Here is a 20,242-nt window from a genome sequence, read left to right on the forward strand (position 1 = left end):
AGTTGAAAAACAAGAAAAAAATTTAACTTTTTTATTTGATATTGACTGTTGATGGAAGTGAAGAACTGGGTGCCTTTTCAAAGGTTTTTGTTGTAAGGAAGGCTAAAAGGATATTCAGATACTTCATTTGTGAAGAAAACAATGTACAGACTTCATGGCCAAGGGGTACAATCCATCAATGAGTTCCCTAACCACTCGGCTGCTGCCCCCCATATTAGATGCCATTTGTTTTTAGCTTCATATTTACTTAAATCGGTTCACATAGATCTGCAATTTACAATATAAATTTAATCGGATAAAAATTACCCATCAAATTGTCTTTTGAAACAGCTACCAATGCTAACAGTTCATTGATAAAAATTGGTACAAACTGGACAGACTAGGGCCTGGGCCAATTCATCATTAGCTGATTCCCTTCTAATCCAATGGACCTAGGTAAATTTACTTGGATTCGGTCTTTCCATAAAAATATTAGATAAGTCCATCTATATGTGCGGACCCACCTTGTTCTATTTGAAGTTAATTTTTTCCTAGATCCATAATCAATTTCTTTAATTATTGATGCTCTAAATTTCCACATCAATTAAGATTCCAATTTGAGATTTGGTGGGTCCATCATCTGTTTCTGATCAATGGCCACCATCAATAATCCTGCCACCACCCACTAGCATTTCCACATTTGCCGATATTATTAGTCCAAGAAAAAAAAAGTATACTAGAGAATCTACGCATGTGGAGTCCCCACATGATGATCTGCTTACTGACCATCATGGATAAACAACAAATATACCCATTGCATGTCACTAATGCCCTCCATCAACAACCAGTTCAATTATGAACAGCCACTACAAAACCCATCACCTCCTAATCTATCTGCAACCCCTGCCACCACAGTTTGCATATTGGTGACAATCATCAACATCATCCATATTCCTTAAAACAGGCATCCTTAAGTTATTTAATAGTTTCAACCTAGCTAATATATATTTCTAAATCTCTTGCTTAGTGGGCGATGGGGTATTTGGGATTTGAAATCCCACAACCAAGCTTAGCTGCTGGGCTTTACACTAACTATTAAACCCAACCACAAATCACTGTTCGTTGTTCTTTTAATCTTCAGTGGATGGTCCTCAAATCACAATGTCTATTACAAATAGATAACTGTAGTCGCTATTGTCAGTGAATGGTCATTCATCTTTAGCAAGTCCACAAGAAATCCGAGGAATTCCCCTCATTTAAAGATGATTGTCATGTTAATTTTAATCCATTTGGAAATCATCTAGTTCATTGAATCCAACAATGCAATTCCGGTATCCAATTATATCATCCCACCAACCATTCAAGAAATCAATCAATACTCCCCAAAATATAAAAGTTAGAGGACTTACTTGTCAGAAAATCAAGCGAAGTTAGAGGTTAGAGGACTTGATTGGAAAGTGAAGTTAGATGAGTTGTTATCCAGTTATTCTCAAACTCAAATACTAAAATTTCAGAATCAATTGCTATACAAGTAATCATACCAAATGCTTTGCACACTTTAACATGTTTACATACTCTTCTACTTCTAGCAGGCCTATCTCTTTAACCTTTCTCATCTAATGATCAAAATGAAATAGACTTGAATAGGAAACCAAGCAAATTGGACAAATGCAATGGAAAAAAGAAAAAGATTATTGTACAAATTGCAAAAAATGAGGTAGACTTGGAAAGATGAGTTTCACAGTCTACCGGATATTTGGATAGGGACGAATAAACGCGGAATTCATTTGCCATATCTTGAGTGAAGCAGTAACATTGGTTTCAATAGCATTGTTGAACAAAAAGACCTTGGCACTTCCATAGATTGCCCTTGTTGGATAAACCCGGGAAGTGATGGTTGTTCTACCCCCTTGGGCAAAGCTTTCGATTATCGAATGATCCACCTGGTTTATGTACACAATCACAGATAAATTTTCATGTTTAATTAATTGACTAGATAGGATAGCTGTTCATGTTGAAGGAAGAATTAATTGGGAGCATGAGCTTACCAATATCCTTAGAGTGAATTTTTCACCCTCAAGGACTGGAACAAAGTTACCATAAATTTGTTTGTTAACATCATTTGCTGCAGAAGACCTGTAAACGAGAATTAAATGTTCATCATGAATACTTTACGTAAGAATATGGAATTTAATTTCAATCAAGAACCAGTGAAAAGTTAAGTTTTAATTACCTTGATTGATCTGTGCAGAAGAAAGTTTTGAAGGTGCCATTACTTCCTTTGTTAATGTAGAAGTATACAGGGGTCTGCTCGGCAAGGCTGTCATCAGCAAGAACCAGAAGACCGAAGGGGCCTAACGCATTGCGGTGAGCAGCTCCTCTACTTGTTTTGCAGCTGAACTCCTCAGTGGATTCAGCTGTCTTCATCAATGCATCCTTGTCTAACTCGAACACCGCAACGATATCTAGCTGTATAATAACAATTGTCACGTTAGCTTTTCAAACTGTGTTTTTCTTTTTTTACTTATCTTACGTATGAGTTGTGTATAGAAACAGACCTGTGTGGCTGCATCAAGATCAAGGGGCACAACTGACCCGGGCTCGACCTCCACCTTTTTAAATTCTCGGGCTCTTAGTCTCAAATTCTCTACCTCTTCAACTGGCCATTGAAGCAGATTGCTGCCGGTCTTTGTGTCCAGGGAGACTGTCCTTGGAATGGCCTACAGAGAGAATTTGATAGAAACTATGAGTTAAGCTTTAACTTTGTCAAATCTGTGAACAGTCAAATCCCATGTTTGAAAAGCAAAGATACCTGAAGACATGCCCATCCTTTCTTGACATCAGCAAGTTCACTATCAGACTCGCCGATCCAACCCCACAACACCCTCCTCCCCTTATGGTGATCATAAAATGTCTTGGATGCGTAGAATATACCATAATCATACCTAAGACCAATACCGACGTCAATATCTGGATTGTCTGGAGTCCATTTACTGTTCAATTCATCGTAAGTTCCAATTGCATAGTAATCATGCCTATCATCATCAAGGCTTGCCTTAACCACGTGTTTTACATCAGGACCATTATCAGATGTATCCAATCCATGTTGATACTTCTTCGAAACAGGGTAAAAGTCCACACACTCCCACATGCCAGTGCCAGGGACACCATGAAGTGCCTCAGATTTCAAATTATAATTTATGAAGTCCTCGGTGTCGTAGATTAAAGCTACGCCAGTTTTACCAACTTTAGATCCTATACTGATGCGCCATTTCCCCTCAGAAGTGTACCAAGCTGTCGTTGGATCACGGAAATCCTTGATGTCAATGCCTGGTGGTGGCACTAGAACAGGATTACCGGAGTATTTGGTCCATTCAAGGAGAAGAGGATCATTGGCGTCTGCTGGATAAGCAAGATTCTGCACCTGAACAGACTCATTGGTGGATCCAGTGTATAGCATAATAATATTGCCATCTGGGAGGATGGTGGCGGAGCCAGTCCACACACCATTTTGGTCGTACCATTGATTGGCAACCATTGCCAATGGGAGGTGAAGCCAGTGGATCAAGTCCCTTGACACAGCATGGCCCCAGACTATGTCACCCCACACAGCAGCATTTGGATTGTACTGATAGAAGAAATGGTACCAGCCCTTGTAAAACAATGGACCTGCAAGTTTTATGCTGGTTAAACTCAACAACTTTAGACTAGTTACAGGATTAATCAATTTGAATCGATCATGTTCAGTCAAGCGATCAATTTAAATGCTCAGTTTCAAAATCATAAAATTTTACACAGGAATTTGTAGAATATAAGAGAATTCTAAGGCCCAAAAAAAAGTTCCAGTTTAATTGCCAAAATCATCTTGAAAATTTTGAACATTTTACTTTGGTCTTAATTTTATTGAATCGCAAGGAAGCATATACAGGTTCACAAGCAAGAAACGAGGTCTTACCATTAGGGTCTGAAGCAGAAAGAACCGAAATTCCCAATCAGAACATCGACAGTCCACGTCACCGACCATGAAAATCACCAGAAAAAAAAAGTGCATTAGGTTAGGTGGGAACACGCATTGCACATATTCCTAATTGTCTAGTCCATTGGTTGAACAGAAAAAAAAAAAAATTGAAAATTGATTCATTGACCAGTTCAATTTATATTACAATTGAATGTCGATTGTATAATTTCTCTTTAAGCTTTGTCTTTGTAAATTTAAATTCAAAATTACATAATTATGAAAACGATTGAAATATTAACATCTAATCAATATTTGGCAGACACATAAGTTTTAGGTTTGCTCTTACGTCTACTTATTTTCACCTTCACAAGAACCTGATACGAATGAATCACGCTACTTAATTGGACTGCAAGTGCGTCTCTCAATTTTATTTTATTTTTTATTCTTTATCTTTTACAAAAGGTTGACTCTGACATAAAAAAAAACACGAATTGTATTTGTATACGCAAGGGACAATCTTCAAAATTATTAATGGCCACATAAGCATATCAATCCTGTAAAGAGAAATGGGTCCCACTTATTATGATGCTAAATACCTTTTTCATTAGCAATGACAAACCTGCGCACTGCGGAGAATTTCCATTATGTTATCCCTCTTTTTCCATTTATTGCTTTATTTAAATAAAAAAAATTCTTAATCCCTTTCTGAAAATTCAACAAAATGAAAAAATTAATTAATTTTAGTTTTAAAAAATTAATAAAAAATTATAGTAGTGCATTATTTTATAAAAATTTAGTAAATTAAACTTAATTCTCAAATTAAAATAAAAACAAAGATAATTAGGTAAGCAATTCCTAAACACTGTGGCCCAAAAGGTAAAAGCGGGGAGATGTGGGGGTGGATCTTAAGCAGCGAATAATAAAATATGAGAAAAATAATAATTGAACGGTACCATTCATCCAGTTCTTCTCAGGCTGGAAATGGAAAGCTGTCCTTTGCCATGATAACATGCTATTGTTCCATGGATACTGCTCCTCCGAGGATGCCGATCCGCTAGAGATGAGGCTAGCTTTCTCAGACACACCGGCGGAGACGCCACGGGAGATAGGCCTCAAAGTCTCGGGCTTCGCCGTTTCTTTTGGCAAAGACAATGAAGCCACATTTTCATTTTCTCGTGAAGGGAAGGTCTGCTCGGATCCTTTCTGATCAATAACTAATGCTACAAACAACAAAACCAGGGACAACGCAGAAAAGACTCCGAAGAGGAGTTTCTTGGAGAAGCGGCGGTGTGAGACATCTGGGAGAGAAGTGTAGGTGGGGTGCAGTGGCTGGGAGATAGGAAGAAATGGGTTGGGGTCTGCCATGATTGCGGAGAGAGGAGAAGAAGGATGGTGTTTATAAAAGAAGAAAGAGAGGGAGACACAGAGGAGGAAGTGGTGCCTAATGAAATGGTATGTGTGTGTAAGAGATTGAAGTTGCTATATATAGGTGGGTTCTTAATGGAGATTGAAGGGTCAATGTGAAAGAGTCTGCCAACAGATCAGAGAAACAGGGAGAGAGAAATTGAATGGGTTAATCGGATGAAGAATAGGAAAATTTTTAAAATGAATTTTTTTAAAAATAACAATTATTGAATAGTTTTTTTAATAATTTATATTTATTTATGTGTCATTTTTTCAGTGGCTTCTCGTTTAAAACGGTAATATTTTATAATTTTTTTTAAAGAAAGAGAGATAAGGGTAAATCAACAATTTCAACCAGTCTCCGCTCTCCCAAACTAGTTGGAGTTATTGCCCCGCTTTTCTTTTTGGGTGGTGCTAAGCAATTAGGGCTGTGAACAGTTATCGGTTTCGAACCAAATCAAATTAAAATTAAAAAAAAATCTATGATATAGAAATTGAATTTTATTAAATTAAATTTATTTAATTTTAATTTTAACTTTTTATTTAATTATTTTATTTAATCAATCTAATTAATTAATTATAATTTATTTTATTTAAATAGATTATATATATATAATATATATATATATTAATAGATTTATATGATTAAAATATAAATTATTAAAATGATTATATATATACTTATAATTATTATTATTATCAATATATATACGATAATATAAAATTATTATATTTTTTAATTATTAATCAATTATTAAATATTTATAATAATAATATAATTTAACTAATTTAATTAGTTAATTAAAATTTATTCTATCTAAATGATTATATATATACTAACTCAATATTAATAGAATTATATATTAATAGAATATAAATTATTAAAATAATTATATATAAATTGATATATGTATATATACTTATAATTATTATTAATAGCTATATATATATATATATATATAATTATTATATATTTTAATCAATAACCAACTATTAAATATTTATAAGAATATAATTCAATTAATTTAATTCATTAATTATACTTCATTCTATTTAAATAGATTATATTATATACTATTTTTATATTAATAGAATTTATACTAATAGAATATAAATTATTAAAATCAATTACATATATATGTGTATGTATATATATTTATAATTATTATTATTATTCATAGTATATATATATAATTATTAACTATATTATATAATAATAAAATATAATTTGATAAAATTAGAAATAAATTAAAATAATTGTCACTATTTAAAAAATATTGTTAAGTTAAATTATATAATTTTAGATATTATATAATTTTATTTTAAATTATGTAGTTTTATTATAAAAAAATAAAAAAAAATTAAATACATCCATAACATATTACAGAAATGATAAAAACTCATTTAATTAAAGCTTATTTCTCGTGGAAACAACAAAGTTTTATTTAATCAATTAATTAATTATAATTTATTTTATTTAATTTTAATTTTTTATTTAATTATTTTATTTAATCAATTTAATTAATTAATTATAATTTATTTTATTTAAATATATTATATATATTAATAGAATTATATTATTAAAATATAAATTACTAAAATAATTATATATATATACACTTATAATTATTATTATATATATATATATAATATATAAATTATTATATTTTTTATTATTAAGCAATTAATAAATATTTATAATAGTATAATTTAATTAATTTAATTAGTTAATTAAAATTTATCCTATCTAAATGATTATATATATACACTAATTTAATTAATATTAATAGAATTATACTAATAAGATATAAATTACTAAAATAATTATATATAAATTGATATGTATATATACTTGTAGCTATGAATATATATATATATATAATTATAATATATTTTAATCACTAATCAATTATTAAAATTTTTTATAAAGGTATAATTTAACTCATTAATTATATTATATTTTATTTAAATAGATTATATTATACATTATTTTCATATTAATAAAATTTATATTAATAGAATATAAACTATTAAAATCAATTATATATATATATATATATATTTGTAATTGTTATTATTATCTATATATATATATATAATTGTTAACTATATTATATAATAATAAAATATAATTTGATAAAATTAGAAATAAATTAAATTAAATTAATTATAACTATTTAAAAAATATTATTAAGTTAACCTATATAATGTAATTTTATTTTAAATTATCTAGTTTTATTATAAAAAATATAGAAAATTAAATATATTTGTAACATATTATAAAAATAATAAAAATTCGTTTATTTGGAGTTTATTTCTTGTGAAAACAACAAAGTTTTTAAAAGTTTAATTAAAAATTTTTGATTTTTTTTCCTTTTTTTTTAGTTTGAAAATTATAGTATAAAAATTATATTATATTTAGTTATTTAGTATATTCATATATTTTAAATGAAAATATTATATAATATTATAGATATTTGATATTATTTTAAAGTTAAAGTGTGAGACTTATAAGTTTGATATAAATAATATTAACAATATATTAAAAAGTATTTAATTATTTCGTTTAAATTTAAATTTTATTATAAAAATTGAATATTGTATCGAAATTAGAGCAGAAAAAAAATCTGATATTAGAACTGAATTGAAACTGTATTCAAATTTAATTATGATTTTAATTCTAAAAAATTCAAAACATCATTTTCAATTCAGTTTCAATTTTGATTCTTGTAAGAAATTATTCCAAAACTTGAACCGCACACCCCTTTAAGCCAAAAAGACTAAAAGTTAATATCCAAAGCATAATAAATAAATGAAAAATAAAAAGTGACTATAATTTAAAATAAATAACAAATAAATCTAGGAGTGTACACTTGTTTTTGTTTTAACTGAAAAATTGAATTAAATCCAATTAAAATTTTTATTTAATTTAATTATTTGATTTATTCGATTTGATTTTATCATTAATTTTAAAATATTTTAATTTTTTATTAATTCGATTAATTAATCGAAATCAATGAAAAGTTGAACTTAATAGCTCATATATATATATATATATAGATTTGGAGGTGCTTGTTCATATAAATTCAAATTTTTACCCTTTTTCCTTTTAACAAATTTCACTTTTTTTTGCTTTCCGCTGATGTTTATTTAATTATTTATTGTTAATTTGAGTATTGATATTAAATGAAATATTACTGAGTATTGATATTTAAGCATTGATTTTTTATTGTTAATTTGGATATTTAATTATTTGCTATGAATTTGACACATAACTTTTGTAATTGCATTATATTTATTTTTTAACCTGAATGATCAAAGGTTAAAGTTTCAATTTTGATTTTGCATTGAATCTGTCCCTCCATCTGTTATTTGAATTAAAATATTTAAATTTATTTTTATTAATTTTGATTTATTAAAAATTAAATTGAATTAAATCAAAATTTATAATTAAAATAATCCGTTTGTTTTAATTTTTAATTTTTTTTATTTAATTCAAAATTTAACCAAACGATTTCATGCCTTAAATAAATCAATGTTTATAAAAAGTATTTTTAATATATAAACTTTTTAATCAATGATTCTAATGCTCCCAATACTACAAGGAATATAGCATACACCAGAAATCCAAATCAATTAACGTCGGACCCAAGTTTTATAGTAATTTCCCAAGAATAATTAAAATTACGTACTTTGGATAATAATAAACTCCATGTCATAATTGTCCATGTTCGTTTCGTGATGATTAATCATGTTGCCAGCTCAGCGTAAGCGTCCTATGGTCTTAGCACACATATCAATTTAGTAGCATTTTGAGGATCTGAGCAGAGAAAATTAAAAAAATAATAATAATAATTTACTTAATTTTATTATGTATAGAATTTTTAATAATAATAATAATTTATTATATTTAATTCCAATTACACGTTTATTCATATATTTTGTTTTCTGAAAAATAAGGATTTAATGTTTACACTTTTATAAAATTTAAATATTAAAAAATTAAAATGACTTTTTCTAATGTAAAAAGCAAAAAGTATGCTGTTTTAAGTGTTAAAAGGAAAATAAAATTTGTTCAAAAAATTGAAAAATAGCTTAATTTACAAGAGGACGACAGCGGGAGGAAATTGCGGAAATAATAGAGCATAATTTAATTTGATTGGGATTCTAGTCAATGAAGAGAGCAAGAATAACTATAAAAACGGAGAGGATCACTGAATCTAAATACGTGTCACATACAAGTGGCAGAATATTCAACCACACTGATTGTATTACTGTAAATCATGACCTCAAATAAAAAAATAATTGAAAAGTGCAATTATTGGCCTCAAACTTAAGGATAATAATTAACCTATTCCATTTGCTGAGTCAGCTTCAGAAAACGATTTTTCCTCTCTCCTCGGCCATTGGTAAATTTACAATGCTTAATAAATATGGTAACGCCTTGTCCGCGAGACAAATGGTTGTTTCCCATTTGTCATGTAATCATTATTAGGAGAAGAAATATTATTGGCCACAGAACCTTAATGACAGCTTACTACAATAATTACCTGCCTTAGATGTTGATTTATGTCTTTCTACAGGGCTTCATAATTGAATAAAAACAAAAACAAAAACAAAAACATTGGATAGGAAAAAAAACCAGATCCCATCACCTAACTCTTGGTAGGTATGGGTTGAGGCTGTCGTCCTCATGCATCTTCTTCCCACATGATAAAGTCCCCCTATCTATCTGGGTTCAGTGTTTTGCACGTGCTACCACCTTCTGCCTCAAAGACTGAGTATATTTATTGATTAATAAGAGGGTAACACGTACTTCATGTGAAATTATTAGATGATATGTGTAAGACGGAATAATATTAAATGGATATTATTATTCGGACCTTTCTAAACTCTCTCCAACTCTTTAATCGAAAGTCTAAGTGTTTGATTTTTTTGGACAATTACTTGAACATACTTCTTTTTAGACACTGTAATAATATGTACGTATTATAATTTTAAATGAGCTGTATTTTATATATTATTAACTATTATTTATTTATTTATTTAATTTTTAATTATATTTTTTTATGATATGAGACGATAAATAGTTGTTGTAATAATATGTGGATCCACGTTGGTTGCTTGTAGTCGAATGTTTGTGGAAAGTACAATTATTGGAATAATGTAATAATATAGTTTGCCGACGTGGGGAGAAACAGGAGGATTCCTTTACGAATTATTATAGACAATTAAACAAATGTATATGTCCCACATAAAAGTTACTACTGCTGAGCATACTTGGACAAGGAGACATCATGCATTGTATCGAATATATATATATCCTTCATATTTCTAATTTATTTATTATAAAATTTGGTTGCAATGAGATTTTTGAACTCTTTTAAATTTACCACTGTTTGAATTAAGTTTATCATATTTATATAAAATCAAAATTTCATAATATTATAATTAATTAATTAATTAAAATACTAATAATAGTTAAATATGAAACAATGCTCCGAAGCACATGCATTATTAATGTTAACGATGAATTCCACTTCAAATTAATTAATATATCTAATATAAAGCGGAGAATAGTAAAAAAACAGTAAATTTCAATTGATACTTATTTGTCCTTCATTTACTTTCCTTCACTATATTTTTATTGTCTTTTTTCATCTTCTTATATCCTTTTTACCCTTTATTAAAAACGGCACTATTTTTAACTTTGCTGGAACATGGCCTTTTACTTATTTGCCCTTCATTTACATTCCTCCACCGCATTTCTACTGTCCTTTTTCATCTTCTTGCATCTTTTTGCCCTTCATTAAAAATGACGTCGTTTTTTAATTTTGCTGTTACTTCCTTCACTGTTTTTCCATTTTCTTTCTTGCCTCTTTCTTTCCCTTTTTGTCCTTCAATTTAAACGGCATTGCTTCCAATTCTGTACTACTACATAAGGAGATACTGTTATCCTGCTATTTCTGCTCTGCAACATGATCTATGAAGAATCAAAATATAGAGAAGAGAGGATACAAATTTCAGTATCATCAGCAATTTACAGGTTAAGAATATCAAATGGTTTACTTAATGCAGATTAATGAAAGAAAAGAGAGGATAAAAAGCTTAACATCATCGAGAATAAAATTTCATTAGCATATTCAGCCATTTAATTGATGTAAATTATCTTTGAATGTATAAAAATCTATGAATTGCATGAATTTCTATAGTTTTCAGTTAAAATGGTGCTCAATGTTCAAGTCAAGTGCTTTAATATACCTTCTGCCAAGGCAGCGAAAGAACATGTAGAGTAAAAGAAATTTTGAGTTTAATTTAAACAATGTTGTTATCGAGCAAAGTGGTCAGTTTCTTAGTCAGTGTCCTTTCCTCTTCTCTAAGGGTTATCTTAACTGTATTTTTAGTCAGAGATGGTTGTCTATTGACAAGTTTTTACCTCCTAATCATTTTTCTTTTTTTTCTTTCTCTAACTTTTGAGGGTTTTTTAATCATTTCCTTTGTTTTTTTCTTCAGTTTCCAAGGATCTAGTTTCTCCAGTTCGCATTTTTTTGTCATTCACTGTGTGAAATCTTATGTGGTTTACTTATTGGAGACATTATCTTCCGACATCACAATGAAAAGATCTTTCACAATTTCTCCACAGTCTTTCTTTTAACCTTATTTAAGTTCACAGTGAATGTGTTTATTCTCCCATCTCCCTTTATCAGCTTTAGGTTTTCACTTCTTCCCTTGACTTATATCTCTTTCTTTTGCTTTTAATATTTTACTTTTAATGGATTAAATGGTTATGGTAGGATGGTGTTTTTCCATTACACTTCCCTTTTCTTACATCATTTATAGCAAATGTAATCTTTTGTTTATACTTTATATTTTCTCGCAGTTTTAATTATTATTGGTTATTTTTTCATTAATTGAATCTCTTTTTTAAACAGGATACCATCCCCAACTTTAAAACAGTATGCTTTTTTTCTTCACTTTTTTTGCTTTTATTCGTTTGTACCTGCTTCTTTTTTTTTAGTCCACTGACTTTGTGGATAAATAAAGTGTAGGCTTTAAAATAAGTAGTCTGCTGACTTTAATGAAAATAAAAGAAATTACAAGTGCCTCTCAGTTAAAACTCTATTCATTAGATAATAAACTTTGATCTAATGTGTTCTTGAATATGAGCAGATAGTTTACCTTTTTTAAAATTAGATTTCCCTTGAATCAGAAGACGGAATGTCCAGTATAGAGAAAACTCATATTTAATGATTATTTGGATCATATTTTTTGGTAAAATATAGAATTTTTCCTTCACTGAGGCCTTTTATTTTATAAAATAAATATGGTCTGAATAGAGGCTGTTAGATTTTATGTGCTTTGCTTTTATTTTGGTGATGAGATTATTTTGTTTGAAACTTAATTGTTATTTTTTCACTTTTTAGAGAATGATTATTAAGATTTTTATGGAGAATATATTGGGTAAGATCTTGACAGAGTTGGGCTTGCCCCTTCTTGCTACCCGTCATAGAACACAGAAGAGGGATATTTTTATGTTAAAGTTATGTTCTTTTATCACGACTTTGATGGCAATAAGTGTATTGCTAATAGGACTGGTGTTAGCTCTGTTAGCTTTGAAGAGGCTAAGTTTGTTGCTTTAGTTTTTGCCATAAATGCTTTAAAGGCAGTTTATAGTTTTGAAGTCCAAAATTACAACTATAGGGACTTGATTGTTTTAAAGGATAGTTATGAACAGATTTTTACATATTTACCAGCTAAATACACTGAATTCTAGAATCAAGTTCAGACTTTGCAAAGTTCATTTGCTTCTCTGCCTTCTAAATTTAAGAAGACAAAGAAGATTGTGCAGAAATTGAGCAGGATGCTGAAACTTATCAAGGCTTTCGTTTTGATTTAGCTGATGATAATTTGGGCTAGAGCTTTGACTGTGGTCTCCTTTTTTGTAAAGTCTAATAGCGCTTTTGGGATGCTTATTTTGGAATTTTTTTTTTATTTAGACTTTAACTCACCTTTTTTGTAAAGTGTAATAGCGCTTTTGGGATGCTTATTTTAGAAATTTTTTTTTTATTTAGACTTTAACTCAATGTTCTTTTAGTTTAGGTCTCTAGTTTACCTTTGTAGTATATGCACTGCCTTTTAACAGTTTAAAGAATTTTAGCTTTACTTATTACTTTTTATCTGTTTTGTTCACACCTTTTGATTGCATACCTAAATATTAGGGTTGGTTTTTAAATGAATTGATTTATAATTTGGGCCCTAGAGATCTTTTCAGTGAAATGGGACATGGGCTTTTGTTGTTTGGATTTAGACTATACGATGTATTGTGTTTCAATCTAATAAATTATCTTCATTTTGAAAGAAAAAAAAATCGATGAATTTTTCTAAGCTTTATTTGTATAAATAAAAAGAAAAGGGGATTCATTTAAAAACAATATTTTAAACGTTATTTCCTCATAAGAATTAGATTGATCTCCAAATTAACTTGAAAAAATTATTGGACATGTATGTTACCTCTCGGAGAGTATATAACGAAGCTAATCTGCCCTTGTTACAGTTTGCAATGATAATATAGATGAATTATTTAATTTTTACCAAAATAATATATGGATAAAACAAATATATTAAAATTTTAAAATTATGTTAATTATATTAATGATATTTTTTAAGAGTGAATAATGCCTTTAAGGGCTGAACTAATCCAAGCTAAACAACAACATCAATCCGCAACTGACCTTTAGTCATAATCAATTGTAAAAGAAAAGTCCGGCAGAAAACGAAAGGGGCAAGCTGTTGCAACATGAACTGCAGACTCGCCTGAAATTCCGCAGTCCCATTTGTGTAGAATTTTTCTCAACCATTTTTGTTCTCGATAATTAGGGTTTATTACTTTCAACAGTGTTCAGACCGATTATGAAGTGAAATTAAATTCAATGTCGATGGAAAAACATTATTCCTTGATCTGCTTAACAAACAAGGAGGCAACAGAATCGGTGATGCATATACATAGCAAAAGCTAATTTAACAAAAATAATAGTTCGACAAAAATAAATTAAATGGCTACTGCTATTATATACTGCGTCTATTATTCATGGAACGTCGCTCTTCTCCTAGCTTCTTCCATCTCACCAGCGACGACAGGAATTGCAGTACCTGTAATATTAGCACAGCTCACCATAAGCAATTCATAATCACAATAGAAATTTTTAAAAAGGAACAATAATAATAACAGAGCAGAATTTGCACCTCTATTGGATCCCTTAGGGAGTAAAATGCATTGGTTTCTTTGGGCACACAAGATACCAGAATGCCATAACCTTGATTTCTTTCTCGCAACACCTACAATATAAATCAAATCGTATTATTATTATACAGAATTAACAATTTTCTATTTCTGCACAAATTCTCAAATACCTTGAATGCATCTTCATCAGTTCGATCATCTCCGATATAAATTGGGAGCACATCGTCTCTCTTACTTAGGCCTGTATTCCCATTTTCATTAAGATTCGAATCAATATGTCGGCTAAACTGTGCTAAATGACCAGAGTAAGATTCCTTACCAAGAGATTCAAGCAGAAATTCAACTGCTCTCCCTTTGTTCCAGTCAATCACAGGACGGATCTCTAAAACCTATCAACCATGGAAATGATGTTAAGATAAAATTTACGATAATTGAAGGAGAGAAAATCATCAGCTCATATAAACAAGCAAATCACCTTCCGCCCATGAGTTAATCGTAAACGAGGATACTGTGTTAGGATATCATGCACGCATTGTGCAATCGTATGCCAATTCTGAAATCAATACAAGCAAAAAAAATTGCATCTTAAGACTTGATGGAAAATAAGAATCATAATTAAAATTAAAAAAAAAAAAAAAACTGTTGAATCCTTTGCTTTCTTTACCTTCTCATCTACATTACGATAATGAACAGAAGCACAAAATTTGTGATTCTCAACTTTTGCGCCTTTGATTTCTTTAGTATTCTCGACAAGGGTTCTAAAAACCTGCGCATCCAGATTAAATCAATCAGCTTGACAAAATGACAAGGAGACCTTTTTTTTTTTTTTCCTTCATATGCATTATATCTTAAATGAAACAAAACGATCAAGCACCTCATCGATCATAGGTATAAACTCCCTAGCGGGCTGGAATAGATTTACCTCCTTGCCCTGCAAGGACATCAAAACAGATATCAGTTCCCTTTATTATCTTGTATGGAACTGAAAATATGAGCAGTTGCATAAAACTTAATCATATCTGATACCTGTTGGTCAATAGATTTAATACAATTTGGTTGGTTATTGGACACTGCCCTATTGATAGGGCCCATGATGTCCATCCCATGACTACCGGCATAATAGAGTTCTGTTAGTCCTACCAACTCGTACACCTGCAAAAATTATGCACCAAATTAACCAAACAATTACCAGTACAATTCTTAAAAACTACAACTGAGGGATTCTCCACCTACTTTATCACGGCTTCTTCCACTAATAATTGCTGTTGGAAAATACTTTGCAACATTTCTTACAACAGAACGCATCTGAAAACAGTACAATTAATCTTAATTTCAATGTCATGGAAATAAGAGGTGGTCAACAAGAAAGGATAGGCGATTCTTACTTCATCAGACATAGTGGCCTGGTCTGGATCAACAACAATGGGAGAAAGAGTCCCATCATAATCTAGAAATATTGCTATCTTTTTGGTTTTTGCAAAATTTGTAATTTGCTCAAAAGAATTAAGTGCTGATGGGTACTTAAGCTGCAGATCAGAAATAAGAGGAAATAAAATTATGAAAAAGAAATATATAAGCTTTTATAAGCAGAAACCATCACTTTATCTACCAAAACAAGTTGCATCTTTTCAATACCATCCAAGAGAAGTAAGCAATGTCAGTCTCATCTGCAGCAACTTCGAAGTTGAAATCCTTAATGAGCTTCTTACGAGGGGGTGATGAGGATTTCATGGCATCCAACCATCCATTGGAGCGAACATCATCAAGCTTTCCTGGCTTTTTCCTAGGAATATTTATGTGCTTGCCAGAGGAAAAAGATGCTCCAGATTGTGGGTAAGGCAGTAAATTAGAATGGATGCCGAGCCTTGATTTGTTAATTGGAGCAGGATCAGTGAGAACTGGAGATGACTTATTTGACTTCATGTCCATTGGGTCCAGAATATTACTTGCAAAGCACTTCCAAAGTGTAAAACTGTTTGATACTAATAAACCACTCGAAACAAAAATATATGCACCTCAGACAACACTTTCACCCAACCCTTTTATCAATGAAAAACCACTTCTTCAATGTTTTCTTGTCACTGCTGCTGGGAAAGCAGTCCATCAAGCATAGGCTTCCTGAAAACTGCTCGGACAGCAAGTAATTAGATTGAAGTCTAAAATTCATTCAAAATAAGAACAGAACACAATTATCAAACGTATAATACCTTTTCATCTCCAAAACTGCACCGCATTTATAGCCAGTGACCAAACATTATTTGCACAAGAATCCTTGAGGAAGGGATGGTATATAGCTCCAGTAAAATGCAGAAGATAGCTGCTCAGAATTTAAGAAGAAATCAGCCATGTTTACTAAACATTGCCTTACTGAAATAAATAAATTTGCAAATTCACAAGTGACTTAATCTGCCAAACTTCATAGCTATAAGATAATAATAGGTATCCAAAATCAGTAGTATATATTGTCTATAATTGCAATATTAAAATAAGTTATTCAACACCAGGGTTTCCTAAAAGAGTCAGAACTCTTGGACCTACAAAATTAATCGAGCTATTCATTAAGAAGTGTAATTTATCAAGAGAACTAACACTATAAAAGAATTAACTTGAAAGTAAACATTAAGAGAGATTCAAAACGAAAGAGTTCTGCAATCTGAACTCAGCTCCAATACATCACATAGAAAATTCTAAAAAATTCTGGAGCCTGGTCATATCCTACACACATTGATGTTGACCATATATTGCTCAGGTTAAGAAACTAGCATTGTCCACATCAACATCCAAGTCTGCCATCTTGATTCTAACTTTATACTAAACTAATAAACATTAAAAAAAAAATCATATAGTCAAATTCATGATACATACCATATAGCAGAAGAGGTCAAAGAAACTTAATATAGTAAAGTTGTGAAGGATAACCATACTTTGACAAGAGGACTTAATTGATCAAAATTTTCACCACAAAGAGGGACTAGTGCACAAAGAAAATGACAGATTGCTATGCTGTTGATTTAAGATAAAAACTTGCTATTAAAAGTTTCCGCTGTAAGAATTCTTTAGCCTCCGATGCAATCAGAGAGAGACAGCTATTCTTAAACATTCCACATCAGAGAACCGTTTAAAAGGATCAGCCTACAACCTTTGAACTTTTGTTGTCTGCAATTCCGTATTATATAATAGGAAGTAAAACGTTGCAAACAAGAAAATCATACGGAAATTCAAAATCGACGACATATTATTCAGAAATTCAAAATCAACTGTTAGGTATTCTTTTAACAGCAAAGAAGGCAATGAAACCATTTGCATAAACAAAATTAGGTAGCTCTGCCTCTATATATAAACACAAATAAATATTAAAAAGACTTCTCACAATAGAAGAATGGACTAGGAGATTAGGCACTTTCATACCTACCATCACAGGAAAATCCTTTTCTTCAAGAGGCGTGCCAAAGTAAATCAAGACTGATTAGTTTGTTGAAAGATAATTTTATGTTAGGGCAATTAATCAAGAATCCCTGATGCATCAAAAGGCATAAATTTATATAAAAATATAAACTTGTAATTCTTTTTCAAAAGCTCTAGAAAAGGACGACAAATATTATCTAGCAAATAATACACTATGACGAACTCTTATAGAACCAACTAGTTCTAACAAAAATTTCTAAATTAACTTGAATATAATTATATTATCTCTGAATATGCTCCACCTCACCCCACTACACCCAGAGAGATCATTTCTTCGTCTAGATTCAGACACCTACAGTAGAGGACGTTGCTGACAAATAGTTCTGGGATTTCCCAATTTGCATAGCAGCAGCAATAGACATAATACATGACCTCATACTATGAAAATGATGTGTATATAGACTTGTCTGTATATGTGTGAGATGCAGATGGTGGGTCTATACATGGGCCATTAGAAAGGCCATTTCGCTTGTAGATCTAATAATGCACTCCTTTATTGTTGCATAAAATTTTCATTTAGAAAAAAGAAAATAAGAACAGAAGGAAAATGAAAGTTCATTTTCATTTCTATATAATGACAGGACACTATAACTACCAAAACGACCGTAGACTTCAACCCCACCAGGAAAATAGCTCAAACCAATAACAAAAAGAGGTTGCTGAAATCAAAATAAAATGTCAATCGATTAGCTCCTGCTTATATATTAAGCACAAATCAAAATCAAAGTAATTTCTTAGCATATGCTCACACATTATTTATAATTGAAAGGCGAAAGGCAAAACAACATTGTAGTATCTCATTAAAAAAGAAAAGAACCTAAACAACAAATCATAGAATTTTCCTATTAAAGAATCATCAGGTCACATCAAAAGAAAACGATGAAGACACGTTTCGAAACCTCAACAAAATTAGCTGGTTAAGGAGAACCGACAAAACTAGAAATATTTATATGGTACACTAAACAAAACATACAAATGGGCTGTCAAAATTAATCTTCCATTAAAATCATAAAACCTCTAAATCATGTATATATTATTAACATAAACCACAGAATCATTTCATCAAAACCATAGGATTTCAAAAGTCAGACAACCTATGGTCCCAGGACTCCCAAAGGGCGAAGAGAGCCTCAAAGAGACAAGTAGCTAGGTACCTCAAATTTTATAGTTGAATAACCATACGTCAAGCAAATTAACAAAAAATGATAAAATATGGAGCTGAAAAATACAAAAAGGTTTCGTCTTTCTGAAAGAAAGAGAAAAGGGTTCATCACTAAATCATGGGTTTTGCATGTTTAACCAGAAAAGAGGATGAGGCCAATATGGATCTTAAAAACGGGTTCCCCTTTATTTAAGTTGTTAATAATGAAGGTAACAGCAATGCACATGAAAAGCGAAACTTTTAGATTCCACAAATAAAGGCATATAGAAAAATATAAAATAAGTAAGCAAACAGAAAAATTTACATACCTGATCCCACGTGTAGAGAAAACGTGACCGTGTCTTCAATTATCGTTTTCCTATGAAACAAACGGGAAATGATCGCTAAAATGCAGTTGTCAGATCAGAAACAGAAAATCTCCATAGAACAAAAAGGCTAGAACAAGGCAGGCAAGAGGAAATAAACCCTAAGAAGGAAAAGGGAAGAAACACAAAAACAAGAAGGGGAAGGAAAAGGGAAGAAGGGAAGGAAGGAATTGAAGACGAAAAGAAAGGGTATTTATAGAGTTTGATAGCCCATAGAAAGACGTGCTTAACAAGGTAACCACCCCTTCTCTACTACCTGGTTGTTGAATCAGGAAACAACCTTCTAATTTTCGCCGTAACAAAAAAAAAAAAATTATTTCCTTATTTGTTCTGCTGAAGAAAAATAAAATAAAAAACTTCAAAAAATGAAGAGATTAATCCGTGGAGAGTGATTATTGGTACCAGCTGATTAGATTCCCAGAAACTAACACGTGTAAATGGAACCTACACAAGTATTAAAATGGTGCCATCTGTGAAGGGTAGTGAGTGATGTGGCCACATGTCAGATAGGGCCCATTGAGTTTTCTCTTCAGTCGCTTTCATGCACCGTTGGCATTTTTGCTTTAAAACGGAAATTAACATTAAAAAATTGGAGTGTTTTCTCCAATCAATTCCAAAATTATAACGAGTTTTATTTAAAATTATATACATCATTTTAATATTATTAA

The 20,242-nt window shown here is 30.4% G+C and overlaps 2 protein-coding genes across 5 annotated transcripts; both read right to left on the bottom strand.

The window, feature by feature from the left end:
* Nucleotides 1-1,462: 1,462 nt before the first annotated feature.
* LOC110606650 (acid beta-fructofuranosidase) lies at nucleotides 1,463-5,492 on the bottom strand. Its single transcript, XM_043951634.1, has 7 exons — nucleotides 4,891-5,492; nucleotides 3,935-3,943; nucleotides 2,792-3,648; nucleotides 2,538-2,699; nucleotides 2,213-2,448; nucleotides 2,028-2,115; nucleotides 1,463-1,922 (listed from the first exon to the last, which is right to left on the bottom strand). Exons 1-7 carry the CDS (start codon nucleotides 5,300-5,302, stop codon nucleotides 1,725-1,727), a joined length of 1,962 nt encoding a protein of 653 aa, XP_043807569.1. The 5' UTR covers nucleotides 5,303-5,492; the 3' UTR covers nucleotides 1,463-1,724.
* Nucleotides 5,493-14,247: 8,755 nt separating this feature from the next.
* Nucleotides 14,248-19,881, bottom strand: LOC110606906 (probable trehalose-phosphate phosphatase F). 4 transcript variants are annotated; one of them, XM_043954472.1, is made up of 14 exons: nucleotides 19,518-19,881; nucleotides 16,790-16,899; nucleotides 16,616-16,707; nucleotides 16,218-16,446; nucleotides 15,968-16,108; nucleotides 15,816-15,887; nucleotides 15,609-15,734; nucleotides 15,457-15,513; nucleotides 15,247-15,348; nucleotides 15,058-15,135; nucleotides 14,902-14,971; nucleotides 14,753-14,823; nucleotides 14,585-14,677; nucleotides 14,248-14,491 (listed from the first exon to the last, which is right to left on the bottom strand). In XM_043954472.1, exons 2-14 carry the CDS (start codon nucleotides 16,814-16,816, stop codon nucleotides 14,408-14,410), a joined length of 1,242 nt encoding a protein of 413 aa, XP_043810407.1. In that variant the 5' UTR covers nucleotides 16,817-16,899; nucleotides 19,518-19,881; the 3' UTR covers nucleotides 14,248-14,407. The 4 variants fall into 4 exon arrangements, with proteins under 4 accessions (XP_043810407.1, XP_043810406.1, XP_043810404.1 ...); XM_043954471.1 differs by having other exon boundaries at nucleotides 16,218-16,707; nucleotides 19,518-19,875; XM_043954469.1 differs by having other exon boundaries at nucleotides 14,753-14,971; nucleotides 16,218-16,707; nucleotides 19,518-19,878.
* Between the last annotated feature and the right edge of the window lie 361 nt (nucleotides 19,882-20,242).

This window comes from Manihot esculenta, chromosome 2, assembly GCF_001659605.2.
Source record: "Manihot esculenta cultivar AM560-2 chromosome 2, M.esculenta_v8, whole genome shotgun sequence".
NCBI lineage: Eukaryota > Viridiplantae > Streptophyta > Magnoliopsida > Malpighiales > Euphorbiaceae > Manihot > Manihot esculenta.